Genomic DNA, 26,509 nt, shown 5'->3' with positions numbered 1-26,509 from the left:
GCAGTTGCCGACTTCCGACAAGAGTTGAACAGAACACTTTCTCACAAAGGCTGGTGAGTCTTTGGAACTCTTCCTTGAAAGGTGATGGAAGTAGAATTTTTGAATGAGCTTAAGACACATTAATAGATTCTTGATAAGCAAGAAGTCAAAAAGTTATTGGATTTCAGCAAGAACAAGGACCTTCCACATATTCCAATTCTTTGGTGGCTGTTGTTTTTCTCATTTCACATCTGTGTACTGTGTACATTAGTAGTCTCCTTATTTATGAAAGATATTGCATTAAAGGCAGTACAGAGAAAATTTACTCGATTAGTTCCCTGGGATATTAGGACTATCTTATCAGGAAATATTGGACAGAAAATATTGGGAGCACCTAAATCTATTGGAGTTCACAAGAATGAGAGGTATTTTCATTGAAACAAAAAAAGAGCTTGATAAGGTGGATTCTGGGGGATGTTTCTCAATAGAACTGTTGGTCTGAATTTAAAATTCAGTGATTTTCCATTTAAAACGGAGGTGGAAAGAATACTTCTTCTCTTTTAGAGGTCCATGAATCTGTGGAACTCTCTTCCTCAAACAGTGGTGGGGACTGGATCATTGAATTCTTTCAAGACAGATGTAGATAGATTTTTGACTAACAAGTGAGTATTTGAGATATCATAAAACAGTTGAGGCCACAATCATATCAGCCATGATCTTATTGAATGGCAGAGCAGGCTCAAGGGGATGAATAGCTAACTTCTGTTCCCAATTCATATGTTCAACTGTATCATGATGCATTCAAAAGTTTTGAATAATATCAAATGCATGTCTTTATGTGAAAATGCATAAGGCATTAATAGGATCCCCATAGGGAAACCTTGAGTATTATTTTTCAGAATATTCATTTCTTCTGTTCTGCTTTCCATGTGATAAAAAGTTTCCTTTTGTTGACCAAAGTCAGATCATGAAATGTCCCACTAACATGTACTGAACCCTTTGCTAATAATCTAATGAATACATTCCTGAAATTAAAAATACTAGTACCTTTCTCTCGTTTTCTCCTGGTTTAGCTCTAGCCAGTTTAGTCACTTTTCCAGGAGTTTAGTCAGCCTTTAAAATATTGGTTATATCTTCGCTCTGCCCATTACCAAGTGTTTTGGCTACCTGCAGGCCGACCTGGACCCTGCTGCACCTTCTGAATTTGACCTATCACCATTATTATATTTAGTTGACCTTGGAATTTCTGATAGGATCAGCTATTTCTTTGGAAAGCATAAAGATCATCCTCCCACATATACACTAGTAAGACAGGAAACCAAGTATTTTCACACTACCACTTTTCTTCATAACTACTACTTCGCCCAGAGTGAAAGCATTGTTGCTAGCATTAAGACAGATAGTATTAATTTTGCAGCAATCTCATCATCGCTTATTGCAAACTGGAAAAGAGGAAATAATTGCATTGAAGGACAGTTCAAACTCAGTGATCTATCCTAATCACTCTACTTTATTCATTATGATAGATTGTTGATAAAATCTGGTCATAAAGATGCATACCCAATAAATGCTTTTTGCAGGAAATGATGAACATGATTCCATGTTGCCATGACAACCAATCTTGGTCTTTATCAGATGACAATCAAGTTTATTAAAAAGCACAATGAACTTGACAATGTCTTTATGCAAAGTAACTACCCTTATTATGACAAATAGGTTTCCTTTGCTCTTTATTACTGCACTGCTGATTTCACCTTGATTTATTAAATGTAGAATATCACCAATGCTATTAATTATCAGTCAGTTTTATAGCAAATGATGAAATCACAATGCAGAATTTTTAAAAATGACCTTATCTTACTTCCTGCATTGGGCCAGTAATGATTAAAGTGTCCTCCATTTAGGCAATCAACATAAAGCCTTTGCCTTTTAGCTTCAGGCAATTAACCTTCAGTGATTTAGTCATTTACATGTTTTATCTAAAACACTGTTTTCAAATCCTCCCATATTTTTCCCAAGAACCGCTCCTGGTAAAAGCACTCTCTTCCAGTGTGCAAATTAAGATAGTCCACCCTGACCTTCTCAAAAGCCTTTGTCAAATTCAATCCATCACAAACAGGAAATACAGTTTAGATGAGCTGCTTTGCTCAATTATCAGATTGAAACACACTGTAAGACAACTCAAACTAGTTTGTTTTCATTTGCTCATCATGTATTAACTTACTGGTCATTATGTTAATCTGACTTTGTGTTGTATTTGGAGTTACTAAGCTGGGTCTTGCTGCTTCAACGATAGATGTCATGATAAAATTAATAGATATCAGTTTGAGTCATCATCAAACAAGTTTCATTTTGAGTTATAGTTTTGTTTAGAGGTCACTTGCAACTGCAAGATTCTGCAATGATTTGGAGATGCCGGTGTTGAACTGGGGTGTACAAGGTTAAAAATCACACAACACCAGGTAATAGTCCAACAGGTTTAATTGGAAGCACTAGCTTTCAGAGCGCTGCTCCTTCATCAGGTGGTTGCGCTCAACATTGTACAGTTGAAACAGAGAGAGAGGGAATGAACGAGATTTCCCAACAGTACAATAGACCTGGAAAATTATAGGTGATCAGAAATACAAGTGAAGCTATAGGCCTGTGGAGCCCATCGGTAAGTCCTTGACTAGCAGAATAAGGACCGACTGATAGCTGAAAAGAAGCTATTTTTATGGGTAGTCAAAGTTTAACATATCTCATGCTTCATGCAAGTTGGAAACATGACAAACCACACACCCCCATCCCGCTTCCTGTAGATATTATAGTGAAAGCCCCACTGCCAGATTTTTAGGCATTTTTTTTCCATTTGGATGCCCAAAAATGCACACAAAACTGAATGAGGCAGAAGTATGTAAAATGCTGTCTCCCACCTTTATTAGCTAAACTATACTGGGGCTATAACTCATTGACACTCCCCTTTACTTCCTCTACCATTAAGTTCAATTTTCAGCCATTCAAGCACCATTCATTTCCTTATGTCAACTGGCATGATTGGTGGCTTTCTTAGGTTTCCTTTTAAAAACATTTGATACCAGTCCCTACTAAAGGGCTAATACTTCCTTGGTCTTTAGAATCTTGATGTTGGGACCAAGTAGAAAACAAAAGTTTGCACTGGTCTACAGCAAGACCAGTCGTGTAATCTTACAGGAGGTGGTTTCCTATTTGGCCACCACAGTGTTTGTCTCCCATTAAAGATGGCAGGTAGGCTTTCAAATCTACCGGCCACATCAGAAGGCCAAGAGCTCTGAAGTCTCCACCTACCAGTGCAAGAGGCACCTGCTGCTGAGGTAGCTTGGAAACCACAAGAATGTCTCAACTTGGGGATGTCTTCACTTGCCAAATCAGAAGGGCTGCAGTGAAAAATTCTGAAGCTGAAAGGGCATTGGGAAACCTCTTTATGGGTCAAAGCACTGATAGGGCAGTGACCTTTCATCCCAGAAGCTCCACTAATAGGGACTTGGAGCCTCTTGTTCTCATTGAATTCTGGCCTGACTTTGGCAGGCTGCCTCGATAGACCAGTGACATCCAGACACAGTGGACAATTTCAGGGAATTACAGGCAGCAGCTCCAAGTTCTTCTTTGATTGCAGCGATTGTTGCTTGCCTCTGTAGAGCAGAGAACCAATCGAGATTCTAGCCCATCCTGGGAAAGTCACTTGGTGTCAGAAATGCATCAAAGAGCTGAGCTGAGGTGGATATTTGCCCTCTTCCCAGCTCCTGTCCCAATCTACAACCCCGTTTCCATGAAATCAGGAAATCATTTTCCAACCGTAGCCATCCATCTCTGCAAACCTCTCTCCTTCACGTTCTTGAGTGAGTTGAGAAACCCCAACTTTCTGTAAATTCTTTTGAAACTCCCAACTCAAATTCCTCTAGTTACATTTCCCCCAAGCCACAGCATGATGACATCCTTGGCCCTAATCACAAAAGCCATCCTCTGTGATCATGATGTATTGCCCATCAAAATGCTCTCCATAGACAATTTAAAATCCACTGCACTTAACTGTTCATTTCTATTTTGCTATCCAAATGATGCCAAGCCTCTCCTGCTTCTAACTTGTTACCATTTAGTAAGTATTTGATCTATTCTCAGTTCAAGTGGATGACTTTCTATTTGAATCCATTTCAATCCATTAGCCACAATTTTCCACATTCACAAAATCAATTAAAAACACTTTGATATCACTTTGTAGAAAATTGCCTTCAATAGAGAGAAACTGAATAATAGAAGCTCTCTTTAACTCTGCATTCTTAAACCTTATAAAGAGGCTGTGCAAAATATCTTGGGTAGCTATTCTTGTGGGTAGATTCACAGACAGATTCAGGAGTCAACAACACAGAAGGTGGCTATTCAGTACCAGTCAAACATTTGAATACACTAATCCCATTTTCCAGCTCTTGGCACATAGCCCTGAAGGCTATGGCAAACAAGTGATATCTAAACAGTACTTGAATTCTAAAGCATCCATACTCCCATTCATGCTTTGGGTAAAAATCTTTCTCCACAACTCTCCTTTTAGCTGACCTTAAATTTATGCACCCTGGTTACTGATTCCTCTACTAATGGAAAAAGTGTCTCCTATCCACCTTCGCTATGCTTCTCATAATCTTATACATCTCTGTCAGGTCTCCTCTCAAACTTTGCTGTTCAAAGGAAAACAACCCCAGCCAATACAATCGTTCTCATCGCTCAGACCCACTGCTCAGGAAGCATCCTGGCAAATATCCTCTGCACCCTCTCATATATAATCACATCCTTCCTACAACGTGGTGACTAGAACAGCACACAGTTTTCCAGTTGTGGCCTAACCAGTGCCTTGTACAATTCAAACATAACTATCCAGTTCTTGAATTCTATGCCTTTTCTGCTATCTTGAGGAATCTGTGAAGGTGCCTCTGATCCTCAGTATTTTTCAGGGTCTTTCCATTCATAGTATAGTTCTGTGTCTTGTTAGTTAAACTCAAACATATCATCTCACACCTTTCTCAATTGAATTCAGTTTGCTGCTGCACTTCCCAATCTGTTAATATCCTCCTGCAGTTTACATCAATGATCCTCCATATTTACCACTCTGCAAACTTTTGTACATGTAGGTGCAGCATTTAATTTATTTTTTAGTAGTACAGCTGGAACTGAGATTAGATTTAAGCTGTATCCCACATGTTACAGCTGCAAAGCATCATAGATAAACTCAGTTAAATGTTAAAGACCTGTACATAACATGTCCAAAGATGATGAAAAGTGGTAATTCAGGTGATGTAAATATCTTTTCTTCAATAGTCGTTAGAATGCTGATAACCTTAGAGAGGCTGTAAGCCATTTAACCAGTTATAACCTTAACACTGACATTTACCTGACAATGTGGAAAATTACCCAGGTATGTCCCATACTGAAAAAGCAGCACAAGTCTAATCTGGCCAACTACCACCCCATCAGTCTACTGTCGATCATCAGTGATAGGGATGGAAGCGATGAAATAGCACTTATTTAGACTAAGATAGATAGATTCTTGATCAGTACAGGAATCATAGCTTACAGGAAAAATGCAGGAAAGCAGACATGAGGAATGCCGGATCAGCCATGATCCTATCAAATGGCAGAGTAGGCTGGAGGGGGTGAATATTCTACTCCTGTTCCTACTTCTTATGGTTTTATGACCTACTCAGTAATGTTAAGTTTTGCCAGGGCAACTCATTACAGCCTTGGTCCAAACATGGGGGGAAAAAAAAAAAGAGTTGAATTCCAAAGGAGAGGTGAGAGTGACTGACCTGACATTTGATAATGTGTGGTATCAAGGTACTCTAGCAAAACTAGAATCCACAGGAAATGGGGGAAAACTGTCCCCTTCTTTGTAGCCATACCAAGCACAAAGGAAAATAGTTGTGATTGTTGGTGGTCAGTCATCTCAGCTCCAGGACACCTCAGGATAGTGTCATAGACCCAAATATCTTCAGCTGGTTTACCAACATCCTTTCTTCCATCCTAAGGTCTGAAGTGGGATGTTCAGCACCATTCACAACTCTTCAGATATTGCGGTTGTCTTTTTCAAATGTGGCAGTACCTGGATAACATATCCAGGCTTGGTCTGTCAAGTAACATTCATGCCACTTAAGTGCCAAGCAATGAATATCTTCAAAAATATTTATAACCATCACCCCATGACATTCAATGGCATTACCATCATTGAATTCAGGTTTGAGATTCTCCGACCTTGTGAAGATGATCAAACTGACTGTTGCACCATGTATAGGAAGCCATAAGAAAGGAAGAAAAGAGAAATGTAGTTATAATCGGAGATAGAATGATCAGGGGAATAAACATTTTTATCTGTGGCTCGGATTGAGAGTCCCAAAGGCTGTGTTGCCTACTTGGTACCCAGGTTCAAGATATCTCATCTCGGCTGCAGAGGAACTTGGAGTGGGAGGGGAAAGATCCTGTTGTCATGGTCCACGTACAAACCAACAATATAGGTAGAAAAAGGAAAATGATTCTGCTGAAGAAATATGAGCACCTAAGAGCTAAATTGAAAAGCAGAACCAGAAAAGTAAAAGTTTGGTTTTTATCGAAATGTAAAAATGGGTTCAGTTGCATTGAAAAGTATAAAATCAAAGATAAAGGATAAGGTAGGATCGCTGCTTAGTGATAGGGTTGGTTGCAACTAAAAGTAAAAGGAAGAGACAGAATATGTAAATGTCATAGTGTACCAAGGAACCATAAAAGTTTTGGAAAATTTGATAATAGAATAAACTTAAAGGCTTTGTACTGTAATGATTGACATATTTAGAATAAGGTAAACAAACCGATGGCAGAAATAGTGGTAAATCAAGGTCACAAGGGCTTAAACTAGTTGGGAGTCTCAGGTATGGTCATTAAAGTTTTCAGAACAAGTCGTAGGACAGAGAGTATGGAAAGTGTCAGCTATCTAACTTCAGGCACAGCAGATAAGGAGAGAACCATAAAGTGATGGGGGGGGGGGGGGGGGGGGGGAAACGATCAATGCAAGGCTGAGGGTGTTGTACTTAATGTAAATGAGCTTGTAACATAGATTGATACTTAGTGGATATGATGTTTTGGGTAGCACAATGATGTGGCTGCAAGAGGATCAGAGCTGGAACTAAATATCCAAGGAAATGCATCCTATTGAAAGGACAGGCAGAGGCAGAGAGGGGGAATGGTTGTGTTCTAGTAAGAAATTAAATTAAATTGATAACAATAAAAGATATAAGGTTCAGAGGCTTAGAATTTGTGTGGGTAGAGTTCAGGAAATACAAAGGGAAAATTATCCTGATGGAAGGTGTGTTTGGGCCTCCTAGCAGTAGTCAGGATGTGGAACAACACAAAAATCAGGAGATAGAAAAGACATTAAGAAAAGGTACATGGGGGTCTTCAATATGCAGATGGACTGGGAAAATTAGGTTGGTAGCAGAACTCAAGAAAAGGAATTTGAGGAATGTCTGCAAGATGGATTTTTGGAGCAGTTTGTGGTAAATTCTCCAGGGAACAAGCAATTCTGGATTTGATGTGTAATGAGGCAGACATGATTAGGGAGCTTAAGGTGAAGGAACCCCTAGATGCCAGTTATCATTTTATGATAGAATTCACTCAGCAGTTTGAATCAGATGTAATGGGTATTACAGTTGAGTAAAGGTATCAACAAAGATATGAGTGGGAAACTGGCGAGAGTTGGTTAGAAGGGGAGCCTAGCAGAGAATACGGTGGAGCAGCCAGTGGCAGGAGTTTCTGAGGGCAATTGAAGAAGCACAGCAGAAATTCTTCCTGAGGAAGAGGAAACATACTAAGGGGAGGACAAGGTAACCATGGGTGACAAAGGAAGTCAGGGGCAGCATAAAAGCAAAAGAAAGTATACAATGCAGTGAAGCTTGGTGGAAAGCCAGAGGATTGGGAAGGCTTTAAAAACCAGCAGAGGACAATTAAAAAAGCAATAAAGGGAGAGAAGATGAAATCTGAGGGTATGCTAGCTAGTAATATAAAAAATATTGCAACAAGACTTTTTAAAAACCTTATATAAAAGTTAAGAGGGAGGCCAGAGTGGACACAGGACCACTGGAAAATGAGGTTACAGTAGTAGGGATAGGGAACAAGAAATGGTGAAGGGACTGGTGAAGGGAAGACACACTGTGGCATACCAGAACTTTAAGAGTGTCAGGGGACAGAGGTGAATGTAGTGGCCATCATTAAGGAGGAAGGGCTGGGGAAGCTGCGAGGCCTGAAGGTGGATACATATCACAGTCCATTTGGATTAGACCCCAGTGCTCCGAAGGAGATAGCTGAGGAGATTGTGGAGGCATTGGTGGTGAACTTTCAGGAATCACTGGAATCAAAGAAGGTGCCAGAGGACTGGAAAATGGCTAATGTAACACCCCTGTTTAAGAAGAGAGGGAGGTAGAAGACAAGCAAATATAGTGGCTCACCCGACCTTGGTCGTTTGTAATATTTTAGTGTTTATTACTAAGGATGAGATTGCGGAGTACTCATTGAGGAGTCAGGGAGACTGCCAAAGTAGTAGAGAGGCTGGGACAGTGGGCAAAGAAGAGCAAGATGGAATACAATGTGGGAAAGTGAGAGGTTATGTACTTTGGTAGAAAGAATAGAGGCATAGACTATTTTCTAAATAGGGAAAGGCTTAAAAAATCTGAAATACACAGGGACTTAAGAATCCTAATTCAGGATTCTCTAAAGGTTAATATGCAGCTTTAGTTGACAGTTAGGAAGGTAAATGCAATTGTTGAACTCATTTTGAGAGTGATGAAGTATAAGAGCAGGGATGTGCTCCTGAGGCTGTCGGGTCCGATCAGATCACATTTTGGATTATTGAGAGCATTTTGGGCCATATTTAAGGAAGAATGTGCTGGCATTGGAGAGGGTCCAGAAGGGATTTACAAGAATGATCATGGGCTGAAGGGCTTATCATATGATAAGCAGTTCAGAATTCTGCATCTGTACTCAGAGGGGTTTGGAAGGATGAGGGGGATGCCTTGAAACTTGCAGAATACTGAGAGGCCTGGACAGAGTGGACATGGAGAAGATGTTTCCACTAGTTCAAGGACCCGAGGGTACAGCCTCAGACTGAAGGCATAACCTTTCAGAACTCAGATGAGGAAGAATTTGTTCAGCTAGAGAAAGGTGAATCAGTGGGGTTAATTGCTGCAGAATGTAGTGGAGGCTAAGTCATAGAGTATAGTTATGACAGAGACAGATTGATGCTTGGTTTCTAAGGGGATCCAAGGTTACAGGAAGAAGGCAGGAAAATTGGGTTGAGAAACATGTCAGCCATTATCAAATGGGTGGAACAGACATGCCATCATGAATGGCCTAATTCTGCTTCTATTTATGTTCTTATGGATCAAAATCCTGGAATTCCCTCCCTAATGGCAATGTGGGTTTATCTACAATACAGGGACTGCAGCAGTTCAAGAAAGCAGCTCACTACCACCTTCTCAAAGACATATATGTGGACCAAATTTCCTTGCCACTTTTCAGCCCAAGACTGGATATTGTCACGGTCTTGCTGCTTTAGAAACTGACTGTTTCACTGATTGAAAAGGAATGCTGAAGTCCAAGTAAAGATTTATGAACAAAGCAGATTCACATAAGTAATGTGAAAGAAAGAATAGATGATGCAATGATACAGTATAAATAAAACAGGCACAAGTTGGATAAAGATACAGGTGGCAGTGAGAATGAGGTACTAAATGAATGACAAAGAAGATTGATGAAGGCAGAATGATTAACAAGGTGCCGCATGTAGCCTAGTTAGTAAGGTGAGGTCACATGGGATCCAGGGAGAGTTAGCCAATTGGATATAAAATTGGCTTGAAGGAAGAAGACAAAGGGTGGTGGTAGATGGTTGCTTTTCGAACTGGAGGCCAGTGACTTGCAGTGTGCCACAAGGATTAGTGCTGGGTTCACTGCTTTTCATCAATTATATAGGCAGACAGGGTGGTGAAGAAAGCATTTGGCATGCTTACCTTCATTGGTCAGAACACTGAGTATAAGAGTTAGGATGTTACGTTGCACCTGTATAGGAATTGGTGAGGCCACATTTAGAATACTGCACACAATTCTGGTCACCCTTCCATAGGAAGGATGTTGTTAAACTTGAAAGGGTGCAGAAAATATTTCAAACAGTAGGTAGTGTGCAGGCTGGGTGCCCACTTCACAAACCATCTACTTTCTGCTTGCAAAAAGACCCTGAGCTTCCAGTTGCCTGCCACTTTAACACACCACCCTGTTTTCCTGACCAACATCACTGTCTCAGGCTTGCTGCAGTGCTTCAGCGAAGCTTGGTAAAAGCTGGAAGAACAAGACCTTATTTTCCACTTGAAGACCCTGCAACCCTCCGTGTCTCAGTATCAAGTTCAATAATTTTAGGGCCTGAACTCCCCCATGTCCTAGCAGCCTACAACACACACTGGGCCTTGTTATCACAGTCTGCCATTACACATTGGTAAGGCCTATTGTTAGCGACTAACAGTCCCCATTAACAGCTATTCACCCTCCCAGACAGATTGGTATTGACTCCTTTGTCTGTCCAACATTTTTTTCTCTCTATGGGCTCTATCCCTACCTATCATTCACTCCTTATCCCCTCACCCCATCTTTCTTCTGCATATAGTGCAGGTTCATAGCTTCTTGAAAGTAAGTTGCAGGTAGATAGGATAGTGAAGAAGGCATTTGGTATGCTTTTTTTTATTGGTCAGAGTATTAAGTATAGGAGTTGGGAGGTCATGTGTCTATACAGGAAGTTGATTAGGCCACTTTTGGAATATTGTGTGCAATTCTGGTCTCCCTCCTATTGGAAAGATGTTGTGAAACTCGAAAAGGTTCAGAAAAGATTTACAAGGATGTTGCCAGGGTTGGAGGATTTGAGCTATAGGGAGAGGCTGAATAGGACAGGGCTGTTTTCCCTGGAAAGTTGAAGGCTGAGGGTTAACTTCATAGAGGTTTATGAAATCATGAGGGGCACGGATAGGATAAATAGACAAAGTCTTTCCCCTGGGGTGGGGGAGTCCAGAACTAGAGGGCATAGGTTTAGGGTGAGAGGGGAAAGATATAAAAGAGACCTAAAAGGCAACTTTTTCACACAGAGGGTGGTGTGTGTATATAGAATGAGTTGCCAGAGGAAGTGTTCGAGGCGAGTACAATTGCAACATTTAAAAGGCATCTGGATGGGTATATAAATAGGAAGAGTTTGGAGGGATATGGGCGGGTGCTGGCAGGTGGGACGAGATTGGGTTGGGATATCTGGTCGGCATTGATGAGTTGGACCGATGGGTCTGTTTCCGCGCTGTACATCTCAATGACTCTATGACTCTATAAACCGACATTTCATAGCTACCGTCAGCTCTGAGGAAGGGTCACTGGACCCGAACCATTAACTTTGATTTCCTGCCAGACTTGCTGTACATTTCCAGCAACTTGTGCTTTTGTTTCTGATTTTTGTTCAAATTTACTCTGCACAATCCACTCTGAAAGCGGATTTTATATCATTGTGACCAACTGGAAAAACTGTTGCACATCTAATTCAATTCTCAAACAGAGAACAAGTAAAGTTAGTGAAACTGACTCATACATCCAGACCATCACATAAAGGACAAAAGGGTAACTAGGGACAGAATCAAAGATCCGCCAGGTGGCCTTTGTGTGGAGTCACAGGAGATGGGGCAGATACTAAACGAGTATTTTGAATCAGTATTTACTATGGAAAAGGACATAGAAGGTATAGAATGTAGGCAAACATATAGTGACATCTTGTAAAATGCCCATATTACAGAGGAGGAAAAGTGCTGGATGTCTTGAAACGCATAAAAGTGGATAAATCCCCAGGACCTGATCAGGTGTACCCTAGAACTCTGAGGGAAGCTAGAGAAGTGATTACTGAGATATTTGTATCATCGATAGTCACAGGTGAGGTGCCGGAAGAGTGGAGATTGGCTAACGTGGTGCCAAGGAAGGTGGTAAGAACAAGCCAGGGAACTATAGACCAGTGAGCCTGACGTCGGTGGTGGGCAAGTTGTTGGAAGGAATCCTGAGGGACAGGATGTGCATGTATTTGGAAAAGCAAGGACTGATTAGGGATAGTCAACATGATTTATGTGGGAAATCATGACTCACAAACTTGATTGAGTTTTTTGAAGAAGTAACAAAGAGGATTGATGAGAGCAGAGTGGTGGACGTGATCTATATGGACTTCAGTAAGGTGTTCGACAAGGTTCCCAATGGGAGACTGGTGAGCAAGGTTAGATTTCATGCAATACAGGGAGAACTAGCCATTTGGATACAGAACTGGATCAAAGATAGAAGACAGATGGTGGTGGTGGAGAGTTGTTTTTCAGACTGGAGGCCTGTGACTAATGGAGTGCCACAAGGATCGGTGCTGGGTCCACTACTTTTCGTCATTTATATAAATGATTTCGATGTGAACATAAGAGGTATAGTTAGTAAGTTTGCAGATGTCACTAAAATTGGAGGTCTGGTGGACAGCGAAGAAGGTTAACACAGGATGTTGATCAGATGGGCCAATGGGCTGAGAAGTGGCAGATGGAGTTTAATTTAGATAAATGTGAGGTGCTGCATTTTGGAAAAGCAAACCTTAGCAGGACTTATACACTTAATGGTAAGGTCCTAGGGAGTGTTGCTGAACAGAGAGACCTTAGAGTACAGGTTGATAGCCCCTTGAAAGTGGAGTCGCAGGTGGATAGGATAGTGAAGAAGGTGTTTGGTATGCTTTCTCTTATTGGTCAGAGTATTGAATACAGGAGTTAGGGGGTCATGTTGTGGCTGTACAGGACATTGGTTAGGCCACTGTTGGAATATTGCGTGTAATTCTGGTTTCCTTCCTATTGGAACGATGTTGTAAAACTTGAAAGGGTTCAGAAAAGATTTACAAGGATGTTGCCAGGATTGCAGGATTTGAGCTATGGGGAGAGGTTGAATAGGCTGGGGCTGTTTTCCCTGGACCGTCGGAGGCTGAGGGGTGACCGTATAGAGGTTTATAAAATCATGAGGGGCATGGATAAGAAAAATAGGCAAAGTCTTTTCCCTGTGGTGGGGGATTCCAGAACGAGAGGGCATAGGTTTAGGGTGAGAGGGGAAATATATAAAAGAAACTTAAGGGGCAACCTTTTCACGCAGAGGGTGGTACATGTATGGAATGAGCTGCTAGAGGAAGTGGCAGAGGCTGGTACAATTGCAACATTTAAAAGGCATCTGGATGGGTATATGAATAGAAAGGGTATGGAGGGATAGGGGCCAGATGCTGGCAGGTGGGACTAGATTGGGTTGGGATATCTAGTCAACATGGACAAGTTGGACCAAAGGGTCTGTTTCCGTGCTGTACATCTCTATAACTCTATGACTGATTCGGATTGAGCATCATTGTCACCAATTCTGGTTGAATAGAAATAATGCTGATCTGTGATTTTCTGGAACAAAAGCAAATGGTCTTCATTGCCTGGAAGACAATCCAAGGTCACAGGTCATAGAAAACGTGTTCCAAAACCTCAAGGATGATACCAAGAGAAAATCTACAAGGAACATGTGCTAAAAAGAGACATCTTGAGAAATCCAGGAATATGATGACCATCAAGACATGCAAGTGACTTGTGTTTTGTAGATAGTGAACATATTGGGGAGACTGGTGGTGAGTTGCTTGCAGCAAAATTCCTCACCTGTTCCTATAGCCACAGTATTTCTATAGCTGGTCCAACATGGTTAATGGTAACTCCAGGATGTTGATAGTATGGGATCGTGATGGGATAGTGTTGAAGTATAATGGTTCAGCTCTCTCTTGTTGGAACTGATCAACACCTGGCAATTGTGAGCTGTGAATGTTATTTTCCATTCATCAGCCAAGTCTGGATGTTATCGAGGTCTTGCTGCATATGGGCATGAACTACTACAGACAGGAATGCAACAACTCTACCTTGAAGAAAGGACATAAATCACGCTTGCAAACTATTCAGGTGTTTCTATCTTGTCAATTGCAGGAAAAATGATCACATTAATTCTTCTGAATCATTTACTTCCTGTGACTGAAGAAATTCTTCCAGAGATACAGTATGGCTTGAGATCTTCCAGGGAAATCTCTGACTTGATGTTTATTGCTAGTCCAAGAGAAATGAAAAGAACCATCCCAAGATCAGTTCAATTCATTCAACAATCTGACCAAAACACCTGACTCAAAGGTCTATGGATTGTAGACCATAGGGTATACGAGCAGGAGTAGGCCATTAGGGTCAGCAAGTCTGAATCTCCATTCAAGGAGATCATGGCTGATCTGACAAATCTCAATTCAACTTTCCTGTTTTTTCCCCCGATCCTTGATTCCCTGCCTGTTTAAAATATCTCTATCGCAGTGTTAATGCACTTAATGATCCAGCCTCAACAGCACTCTGCAATAAAGAATTCCACAAATTCACTACTCTGACAGAAAAAAAATTCTCCTCATCACCATTTTAAATGGGTGGTCCCTTATTCTGAGATTATATTCTCTGATTGTAGTCTCTTCCACAAGTTAAATCAATATCTAAATCTACCCTTTCATGCCACCTCAGGATCTTTTATCTTTCATTAAGATCTACCAACTGAGTCAACCTCCCCTTATAAGATACTTACTCTATATCTGATATAAACCTGATGAACTTTCTCTGAATTGCATCCAAAGATTTGGATGACCAAGAAACTTCATTACAATCTGTAAATGCTTCATAATTTTATAAGTGCAAATGTCTTGACTGGAAGATCTGAAACAGTTACTTCCTTCAAAATCTGGACTGGTGTAAAGCAAGCCTTTGTGATAACCCAATATTAGTCAGGTGCTAACTGATCATAGCTATGCACCTCAAAGATGACTGGCCTCTTGACAGCAATTTCTTTCTTTCTATCAGGTTTGATTTCAGTCAAATTTCTTTTGCCTTCATTTGCTGAGGCTCCTTGATGCTGTAATCTATCAAATGCTGCCTTGATGTCAAAGTTTGGGGTGTACAAAGTTAAAAATCACACAGCACCAGGTTAAAGCCCATCACGTTTATTTGGAAACCCTAGCTTTCGGAGCACTGCTCCTTCATCAGGTGGTTGTAGAGTATATATATATATAATTTCAGTTATATCACACTGTAAACCTTTGCTATAAATTCTGTATCTTACGATCTTATACTCCACAACCACATGATGAAGGAACAACTCTCCGAAAACTAGTGTTTCCAAATAAACCTGTTGGACTGCAACCTGGTGCGTGATTTTTAACTTTGATGTCAAAGGACAGCTATTCATACATCTACTCTAGCATTCAGTTTACTTCAGCGTCTGAACAAAAACTGTGTTGCATATATAGACAAACGTTTCTGTCAAAAAGCAAGTTACACCTCCATGAACAAATAATTAAAAAGTAAAAACAGAAACGCTATAAAAATGTAAATCAGGCAGTAACAATGGAGAGAAATAGAGTTTACGTTTCAGGTTCAATGATGCCATACTAAGGTTTTAATTCATAATTTTGAAGAAGGGTCATCATCATCATCAATCTTAATATCTGATATAATCTACTGCTTTTGCCAATGGGGAGCTTGGAGTTAGGAAGGCTATCTAATTTGCAGGGTGATCATATAACTGAAGCCTGCCACCTTTCTGCTTCCACCATGGTTGACCTTCCCACTCCACTGAAATTTCAGTCCCTTAAATGACAACGTAAGGGGATTATCCCTCTGCTACTGATCTAATTGAGTTGCAAATAGGCCTATTATCATGCGAGGTGCTTAAGAGACTCAATAGCAGACCACTTGTCACCTCTGAGCAGGGTGTGTCCCTCAATCAGAGGTAATCGAGGCCTGATCAAGGAACCGAATATTCGAAAGGTGGGTGATACACAAATGAGACCCAGCTAGCCCTGCCTTCTGACCCCTCAGCCCTTCTTTCTAACGTCCTGAGTCCCCACTCCCTGCAACCTCATGAAGTTTACTATTGGCCAATATGGGGGGTTCTCTTTTCCCATTTTCAAAATACCATCCCAGCAGAATCTGCATATGTGTTTGTGTTTGAAAGAGAACAAATTCTAATTCCAGATTTTGTTTGGATGTTCACAACTTGTTCTTAAAAATTAACTTTATTTTATATTAAATATTATTTTTGAGTTTGTTAAAAAGGTTTGGTAAAACTCTCTTACTCTAGTTAGCAGAATAAAAAAGACAGAACAATTTTTTTTATAATTTAGTCAAGACATTATAAAATGGTATGACCTGTGGAGTAATGGGTCTTAACAATCCACACATTGCTCTCTTTGCAGTCCGAACATCAGATGTCATTTGATTCAGAGCTTGTGGTCCAGTGGTTCCTACCTTTTGGGAGAGAAGGTCTGGGCTCAAGGCCCACCTACTCCAGACATTCGTCATAATGTGGCTGAACAGGTTAATTAAAAATATCAACATGTTCCATTGCTAACACTATTAATGACTGTTTCCATTGCATTACGGTGATTGGCAAAAGGACTAAAGAGCTATAATTGGTGGATTAGTTTAATCATATTTTATTCTCAATCAGATGCATTTGGTCAATCCCACTTTGTCAGACAGGTTACTGGTGTGATAACCAAACAGATATAATGAGCCCAGAGGAGCAGTTAGCTCTGGTGCACAGGTCTTCAACAGTACCCCGATCTGGGTTCATCTTTGACACTGCCAGGATGAATGAATCTTCATTGTGCAAACTTTCTACATCAGACTTGTCAACATACTTTGGGCAACATTAAATGCAGATACCCTCAATTTAAACCTATGGCTCTGAAAATAAAATTGATTTGCTTTGAACTTACCACCCAGGAGTACAAATGCCATTGAAGATTAAATGCTTGTCATAGAAAATACCCAATTTTAACTTCTGTTAAAATTAGTGAAATAACAATTTGGTGTTTTAAATAACATATGGCCAATCCCCAATGTCTGCTTTACACCAAGATACTAAATTGAAATGGACCTCATGGTCTCAATAAAGGAACAGTTGAACATCAGATTCATTTTAAAAGTCATTTGAAGTACTTGTACAAGTACGATGGAAAAACCAATTCAAGTAATACTTTGTTCAATCTAATGATGCTTAATTGTATCATCCATTACTGAGCTAATTGATTCATTGAAATAAATAGCAGACACTTGATACAAGACTTGGAGATAAAGGTGCAAAATGCTTGGTTTGGCTGAACTGAGCTAAATCACTATCAATTGTGTGACTTATTTATTTAAAATTGTTTAATTGAAAATAATCAATTGAGATTCTGGACTGAGTCGCAGACTTAATCAAATGTGGAATCCCTTTCACTGTTCAATTGACAATTGACATTTTGAAATTGAAAAACAGTGTAGTCAGCAGACAATTTGGAATCATTTCCAATCTGAAAACATTGCAAACACTGTCAATTTGGAAAACAAATAAAATAATATTGCACCCAAACTGATATTGTAAAAGCATGAGCTGTGTTCAAAAAACTAAGTATATTAATTTGATATTTCAGACATGGAACATAGATTCAACACTGTTTAATACAACACCATGGCAATTTTCAAAATTTTACATGAAGGAACAGGAATGAATATTAAATATGTTGTTAGCATTTCTGCCTATAAGAAAACACTGCACTTTATTACATTAAGCTGAGAATTCACTAACCTTTTCGTTTAGATGGCGGATGAGCTTCACCTGAATGGAAAAAAAGATGAGAATTTTTTTGGAATGACATTTCTGAAGATACGTTCATGAAAAAAGAGATTGAAAATACTCTTCAGGAATACTATTACCAAGATATTCAGTCTCAGCACATAATAACTTAATAATACATTGTTGTTTTGGTACATATCGACAAATTCCACAACTCTCCTTGTTCAATTTTCTGAAGCTCTGCAAATCTGATATGACTTTATCCTTTCTCCAGGTACAATAAAACAGAAATTCTTCTTTATTTCCAAAAAAATGCATAATATTTGTGTTTTCACATATGTATTGGGTAATGATCCTAAGTGGCAGTATGTTATCCTCAGATAAAACATGCAAAATAAAGTACTATGGAGAGAAGCAAGTCACCAACGTCTAAATTATAAGAAGTAGAAAAGTTGAGTAACTAAATTTATAGCAATACAATCGCCAAAGATTTTAAATAAACTCCCTCCAGCTGTAGTGTTTTTCACCTGAACAATAGCAAACAAAAACCTCTCCCACTGATCTTAAGTATGCAACTTATACAATCCCCAAGTTAGAAAGTACCTCTCAATTATCAAGAATTTGACATGAAAGGATAGAATTTGAACCTTATACCTTTCACTTTACAGGAACAAAATAAACTGAATGATGGTCAGTAAGCTCAATGAGAGTCAATTTCAAGACCAATGTCTTTCAACAAAAGGACACTTATAAGTTATCTAAGATGATAATGTAACAACTCATTTATCAGGCATCCTTGGGACTCAAAGCAGATGTGAGGAATCTAGCTTCCATTATGAGAGATGGAAATAGCAAAGTGTGTTGCATGTGCTGTGATGACAACAATTACCCTTACTTTGACTGGGTCCAAGGGCTGGGTAAAAACAATGACTGCAGATGCTGGAAACCAGATTCTGGATTAGTGGTGCTGGAAGAGCACAGCAGTTCAGGCAGCATCCGAGGAGCAGCCAAATCGACATTTCGGGCAAAAGCCCTTCATCAGGAATAAAGGCAGAGAGCCTGAAGTGTGGAGAGATAAGCTACGGGAGGGTGGGGGTGGGGAGAAAGTAGCATAGAGTACAATAGGTGAGTGGGGGAGGGGATGAAGGTGATAGATCAGGGAGGAGAGGGTGGACTGGATAGGTGGAAAAAGAGATAGGCAGGTAGGACAAGTCCGGACAAGTCATGGGGACAGTGCTAAGCTGCAAGTTTAGAACTAGGGTGAGGTGGGGGAAGGGGAAATGAGGAAACTGTTGAAGTCCACATTGATGCCCTGGGGTTGAAGTGTTCCGAGACGGAAGATAAGGCGTTCTTCCTCCAGAGGTCTGGTGGTGAAGGAGCGGCGGTGAAGGAGGCCAAGGACCTCCATGTCCTCGGCAGAGTGGGAGGGGGAGTTGAAATGTTGGGTCACAGGGCGGTGTGGTTGATTGGTGTGGGTGTCCCGGAGATGTTCCCTAAAGTGCTCTGCTAGGAGGCGTCCAGCCTCCCCAATGTAGAGGAGACCGCATCGGGAGCAACGGATGCAATAAATGATATTAGTGGATGTGCAGGTAAAACTTTGATGGATGTGGAAGGCTCCTTTAGGGCCTTGGATAGAGGTGAGGGAGGAGGTGTGGGCGCAGGTTTTACAGTTCCTGCGGTGGCAGGGGAAGGTGCCAGGATGGGAGGGTGGGTTATAGGGGGCCGTGGACCTGACCAGGTAGTCACTGAGGGAATGGTCTTTGGGGAAGGCGGAAAGGGGTGGGGAGGGAAATATATCCCTAGTGGTGGGGTCTTTTTGGAGGTGCCGGAAATGTCGGCAGATGATTTGGTTTATGCGAAGGTTGGTAGGGTGGAAGGTGAGCACCAGGGGCATTCTGTCCTTGTTACGGTTGGAGGGGTGGGGTCTGAGGGCGGAGGTGTGGGTTGTGGATGAGATGCATTGGAGGGCATCTTTAACCACGTGGGAAGGGAAATTGCGGTCTCTAAAGAAGGAGGCCATCTGATGTGTTCTGTGGTGGAACTGGTCCTCCTGGGAGCAGATACGGCGGAGGCGGAGAAATTGGGAATACGGGAATTGGGAATTGTAATCCAACACATTCCACCCTGACCTTAAATTTACCTGGACCATCTCCGACACCTCCCTCCCCTTCCTGGACCTCTCCATCTCCATTAATGACGACCAACTTGACACTGACATTTTTTACAAACCCACCGACTCCCACAGCTACCTGGATTACACCTCTTCCCACCCTACCTCTTGCAAAAATGCCATCCCGTATTCCCAATTCCTCCGCCTCCACCGTATCTGCTCCCAGGAGAACCAGTTCTACCACAGAACACACCAGATGGCCTCCTTCTTTAGAGACCACAATTTCCCTTCCCACATGGTTAAAGATGCCCTCCAACGCATCTTGTCCACATCCCACACCTCCGCCCTAAGACCCCACCCCTCCAACCATAACAAGGACAGAACGCCCCTGGTGCTCACCTTCCACCCTACCAACCTTCGCATAAATCAAATCATCCACCGACATTTCCGCCACCTCCAAAAAGACCACCACCACCAGGGATGTATTTCCCTCCCCACCCCTTTCCGCCTTCCACAAAGACCATTCCCTCAGTGACTACCTGGTCAGGTCCACGCCCCCCTACGACCCACCCTCCCATCCTGGCACTTTCTGCCACCGCAGGAACTGTAAAACCTGCGCCCACAACTCCTCCCTCACCTCTATCCAAGGCCCTAAAGGAGACTTCCACATCCATCAAAATTTTACCTGCACATACACTAATATCATTTATTGTATCCGTTGCTCCCGATGCGGTCTCCTTTACATTGGGGAGACTGGGCGCCTCCTAGCAGAGCACTATAGGGAACATCTCAGGGACACCCGCACCAATCAACCACACCGCCCCATGGCCCAACATTTCAACTCCCCCTCCCACTCTGCCGAGGACATGGAGGTCCTGGGCCTCCTTCACCGCCGCTCCCTCACCACCAGACGCCTGGAGGAAGAATGCCTCATCTTCCGCCTCGGAACACTTCAACCCCAGGGCATCAATGTGGACTTCAACAGTTTCCTCATTTCCCCTTCCCCCACCTCACCCTAGTTCCAAACTTCCAGCTCAGCACTGTCCCCATGACTTGTCCGGACTTGTCCTACCTGCCTATCTCCTTTTCCACCTATCCACTCCACCCTCTCCTCCCTGACCTATCACCTTCATCTCCTCCCCCACTTACCCATTGTACTCTATGCTACTTTCTCCCCACCCCCACCCTCCTCTAGCTTATCTCTCCACACTTCAGGCTCTCTGTCTTCATTCCTGATGAAGGGATTTTGCCCAAAACGTCGATTTGGCTGCTCCTCGGATGCTGCCTGAACTGGGTCCAACGGCTGACTTAGTTTACAGTGTTAGAGGAAAACTACTAGGAGTTGTAAGTTTTTGCTTGATAGCAACGAAGTACACATTTTATTCACAAGTTACATAGTACTTCTAAGATTATTGAGAGATCTTTTGATATAGTATCTTTTCAATTGAAGATTTAAGATATTCTATCTTTCCCCACCTAAGTTATATTGCATCATTAGGTTGGATGGAACTTCATGCAGTCTTCAGCATTAACTCCTTCAGAACTATTAGCTTGTACAAAGTAGGGTTTCAGATTCTTTGGCAATCAATGCAGCCTAAGCAATGGACACCTCCTCCTGTTTGCCTTTATGACCTCTGTTTCAGTTCTGAACATAGATTGTGGTATGAATCAACCTTTAAAACTTCAAACATTCTTCCAAAACAAAAGGTGGATCAATTTATGTAATGAGTTTAAAATGTGAACCTGGTATTGATGTTGTGGAAAACATTTCTGTTCGTCAGTTGCTATGCAATACATGTGTGAAAACACAACTGGTTAATTCATTAATTAATGGATGTTGATGTTGCTTTCTTAGGTCAGCATATATTACACATCCTTATGTGCTCTGCACAGAATGGTGGTGAGTTGCCTGTATTGTAGGTGCAGTCACAGTACTATTCAGGAAAAGTTCCAGAATTTTGACCCAGTGGAAGTGAAGGAATACCAATATAGTTCCAAGTTAGGGCATCTGCTCCCCTTGTCCTTCTAAGCGGTTGAGCTGGTGGATTTGGGGGCTACTATATAAGGAGACTTGATAAATCTGCTCACTTTGTGTGTTGGATCTGTCTTAATCTTTTATCATCTATTTGGTAGCACAACCTACATTACATTCTTGAGTCCTTGCAGTGACTTGTAAGGTAGGTATAGTCCTTAGCATATATCTCTGAGCTGAAAAACTGAAACCATCTACTGACTACCACCCTAAACATGCATTTACTATCTGAAGAAATGGGGTGCTGAGAAACTATAAAAAGGCCATGTGGCATGAAAAAAATTGAATCACCTTATATCTTTATACCCTGCATTGACTTACCTGTGAGGCAAATAGAATATAAAAGCAGGGAGGTGTTGCTGCAATCAAACAAGGCATTAGTGAGACTGCACCTGGAGTATTGTATATAGCTTTGGTCCTGTTACTTGAGGAGAGACGTAATTGCTTTGGAGACAATTCAGAGGAGGTTCATTAGATTGATTCCAGAAGTGACGGGTTTGTCTCATGAAGAGGGATTGAGCAGTTTAGGCCGATACTCTTTCAAGTTTAAAAGGATAAGTGGAGATCTGATCAAGATATGTATTGACAAAATAGATGTGGAGATGATGTTTCTTCTTCTGGGACAATCTAGATTGAGAGGTCATAGTTTTAGGATAAGGGATAGTAAGTTTAAAACAGAGATGAGAAGAAATTACTTCTCTCAAGGGTTTGTGAATCTGTGGAATTCACTATTCTAGAGTGAGCTGGATGCCGGGCCATTGAGCAAGTTTGAGGAGGAGACCGACAGTTTTTTAATTAGTAATGACTTATGGAGAGTGAAAAGGAAACTGGAGTTGAGGCTGAGATTGTCCACTTGAATGGAGCAGCATGCTTGAGGGGCTGAATTACCTACTCTGCTCTTAGTTCTTATGTTCTTACATAAGTCGCTCCATCGGATTTCTTTTTTCAATAGTTGAGCTGTTTTGATAGTGTAACATGCTAGTAGCTCACTCAATTAACATTAATAATGTTTAATTTCAGACAAACCTCAAACCTCCTGATTGGCATGTGTGTTCAGTTCAGAATACAATTTCTTTCCAAAACGCACAGATAATGTATTGGTCTAGAAGGCTTTTAATGTAAAAGTCAACCATTTAGAAGAGAGGCAGATGCACATTGTAAAGATATACAGTGAATGACCATTTTAGAAAGAGTCCCACGTTTTGCGCGAAATATTTGGAGATGGATAAGACAGCACTTTTCTTTATAACTGAATGTACTTATATACACTTTTTGAAATGTTGGTAAGCAGGTTGAAAATGTTACCTTTGTTCTGTTCCATCCAAGTCCAGCCAGGTCAATGAATACTGATTACGAGCCTTAGGACATACTTATCAATTGCACCAGGTCAATTGATGACCGACTGAAGTCAGCTACTTCAACCCAGTCCAGAAACTAACCTTTGAACAAACACAATAAAATATTTCCTCACTGAAAATACCAACCTTTTCGTTTAGCTGGGGGGCGAAGAACTCCTATAATGGGTGACATAAAAAGGAAAAGCTAAGTATCAGTCACACTTCAATTTTAAGGTTTGTAATTAAACATATCCAAATAACACAATTACGTCAAGAAGTCAGGAGAGTATTCTTTTTTTTTAAAATAGTTTTTATCCATTTAGTAACTTTTTACACCTGGAAACTGGATGTCACACTCAGAGATAATTGAGGTGCAAGAAAACTTTGGAGGAAACAATGAGGCTACCCACTTAAGGATCTCATTCTGCCACACGACCAGGATTTAACCAGAAGTGAGAGAGACTTATACCATGTGGCCAATCCATTGGGATTCCCTGTGTGACCTGCGGGTGAGTGTCACATGTTTCTAAGACACAAGGTCCATCAAAGGGATACTACACCCCCATCACCAACACCAACTCCACCAATATGTTACCCCAATCCCAGGTCCTCATTTATCATGGGCTGTCAACTCTCAACATTCTCATGCAAGCCTGGCAACCAGCAAGTCCCTCAAAAGCTCACAATGTAATCCAATGTAACTTGTCCCTGATCATACAAGTGTGGCACCAGTAGTGGACTCTGCTCCAAGTGGCACTGCTGGTGTTGAAGATAGACTAATCATGGATTGACCAGTAGCTGTCTGAGGTAAGATGTCCTTTCCCTGAGGAGTGGAAATTCTGCTACAGCCTTTTGAGGGTGAATTGGCTACTAAATGGCTACAGGTCAATCATTTCCCTCCTGGACCAACTGCTTCCCCCTGCCTCACCACAACCCCCAATTTTATCAGAGGAGTGGAGACCATGATCTAAAATCCAGCTGAGGAGAATGATTAATGAGGTTTACAATCTCCATGCAGTTAGATAGAGTTTTTTTTTTATAAACTCCATGCAGTTAGATAGAGTTTATCCACAACAATATAATTTTCTTTTGCATATCATAAACTGACACAATCTCCAAGGCTGAGTGAGCTTCTTTCAGATTTTACGGAACTGACGGCAAGGAGTAGAAATTGGGCTTCATTGTCCTTTTTTTCCCCCGATATGAAATAAACACAATGAGAGCCACTTTCAGGGAAACCGAAGTACAGAATCACAGAAAACACCAAGTCTGTGGGGAAGGGGGAGCTTTCACTATTTGAGTTTATTTGAGAGATGTAAGGACCCAGTAATGGAAAAGCCTGTAACTAGGGTTTCCAGCAGACTATGCCCAGTAAATATGCTGCTTGCAAACTAGTCTGATTGGCAGGATTAACTTTCAATCAGGTGGAAAACTCTGAAGATCAGGTTGCAGTATCTTGTAAGTTGGAACCATAACTGGGGTGAAGGGGTCAATCTAAATTCCAGCATGAGGAGCTGTAGTCCTGACCATAATGAGTTTCCGACCAAAGCAGGAGTGGTGGATTTCAGTTAGACTTCCGTGAGCAGGAGCTTGGGTTGGATGAATGAGATCATCAGACAAAGAAGCAGAAGGCATTAGCCCATTGAATGAGAACTTGGCCAATCTGCTAACAGAAACATAGGAACAGGAGTATGCCATTCAGCTGCTCAAATCTGCATTGTCACACAATAAGATCATGGCTGATTTGTTGCCTAACTCCATAGTTCTGCCTTAGGCCCGTACCCCTTGATACCCTACCTCAATAAAACATTGTCTATCCAGATTTAAATTTAACAATTGAATTAGCATTGACCATCATTTGAAGAAAAGTTCCAAACCTCCACTATTCAATTCCAGTTTCCTGCCTTTTCCTCATAACCCTTCGTTCTTTTACTGATTAAAACTCTATTTCAACCTTGAACAAACTTAATGACCCAACCTTGACAACCTTCCGTAGTAAAGAATTCCATGGATTCACTCCCCTCTGAAAGAAAAATAATCTCCATTTTTCTTCCTTAAACATGCGTCCCTTTACTCTGAGATTATACTGTATGAATCTAGACTCTCCCACAAGACCTTCTGCTTCTACCCTGTCAAATACTCTAAGAATCTTATATATTTCAATAAGGTCTCTTCTCATTCTTCTAAACTCCAATAAGTACAGGTCGAGCCAATGCAACCTCGCCTCATAAAAAAATTTCTTCGTACCTATGGTATAAACCCCACTAGTCTTCTCTGGACTACTTCTAAAGCCACTTTATCTTTTCTTAGTGAAGGGACCAAAACTGTTCATAATATTTGAGCTGTGATCTAACTAGTGTCTTGGTCAGATGTTTTGGGCAGAAAAGGTTATAGAAACATAGAATCATAGCATGGTTAGGGAACAGGAGGAGACCATTCTGCTAGCTTTCTGCAAGACGAATTTAGTAAGACTCATTCCCTATACTTTCCACACTGCCTTGCAACTTTTTCTCTGCAGGTGTTTATCTAATTTTCTTCTTCTTTAACATGGGATGACAGCATTACTGTTTTGCTAATGTTTCAAACTAAACCTGGCTCCAGAGTGAATCTCAAGCTGAAATCCTCCAGGTTTTCAGAGCTATATTCTAGCAAGATATACTTAATCATTTGGGATGCCTCTGATGTTGGCGAAGAGCATGTTGAATGTCACGGTTTTGCCCATTCTAGTCTGATGTAACTTGCTGTCTTACAGTGGGTGGAACCATTGTCATTGGACTGATAATCCAGAACTGAAAATGTGTTGCTGGAAAAGCACACCAGGTCAGGCAGCATCCAAGGAGCAGGAGAATCGACGTTTCGGGCATGAGCCCTTCCTCAGGAATCCCCGAGGAAGGGCTCATGCCCGAAATGTCAATTCTCCTGCTCCTTGGATGCTGCCTGACCTGCTATGCTTTTCCAGCAACAGATTTTCAGCTCTGATCTCCAGCATCTGCAGTCCTCACTTTCTCCTAATAATCCAGGACCCCAGGCTAATGTTCTAGGGACATAGGTTCAAATCCCACCATGGCAGATGGTGAAATTTGAATTCAATAAAATTTAGAAGCAATGTTAATTGTTGTAAAAATCTATTTAGGTCACAAATGTCTTTTAGGGATGGAAAATCTGCTATCCCTTCCTAGTTTGGCCTATATGTGACTCCAAACCTACAGCAATGTGGTTGACTCTATCCTCTGGGAAATTAGGAAGGGGTAATGAATACTGACCTAATCAGAAATGCCATATCCCATGATCAAATATATAGTAAGATAAAACATACATTTTAATATGCAAGAACTGCCAACA

The 26,509-nt window shown here is 41.2% G+C and overlaps 1 protein-coding gene across 50 annotated transcripts in view; it reads right to left on the bottom strand.

Moving 5' to 3' along the window:
• trdn (triadin) overlaps window positions 1-26,509 on the bottom strand; it is a 462,709-nt gene that overhangs the window by 339,490 nt on the left and 96,710 nt on the right. For all 50 annotated transcript variants that reach the window (XM_087980725.1, XM_087980732.1, XM_087980853.1 and 47 more), the window contains 2 exons: window positions 23,315-23,344; window positions 17,701-17,730 (listed from right to left, as the gene is read on the bottom strand). In XM_087980725.1, coding sequence (XP_087836851.1) covers window positions 17,701-17,730; window positions 23,315-23,344 — 60 coding nt within the window. The remainder of the gene's footprint in view (window positions 1-17,700; window positions 17,731-23,314; window positions 23,345-26,509) is intronic.

This window comes from Chiloscyllium plagiosum, unplaced genomic scaffold, assembly GCF_037043375.1.
Source record: "Chiloscyllium plagiosum isolate Xiang-an unplaced genomic scaffold, Cpla_swu_hap1 HiC_scaffold_3, whole genome shotgun sequence".
NCBI lineage: Eukaryota > Metazoa > Chordata > Chondrichthyes > Orectolobiformes > Hemiscylliidae > Chiloscyllium > Chiloscyllium plagiosum.
The sequence above is the reverse complement of the archived record's forward strand: the minus strand, read 5'-3'. Positions and strand labels throughout refer to the sequence as shown.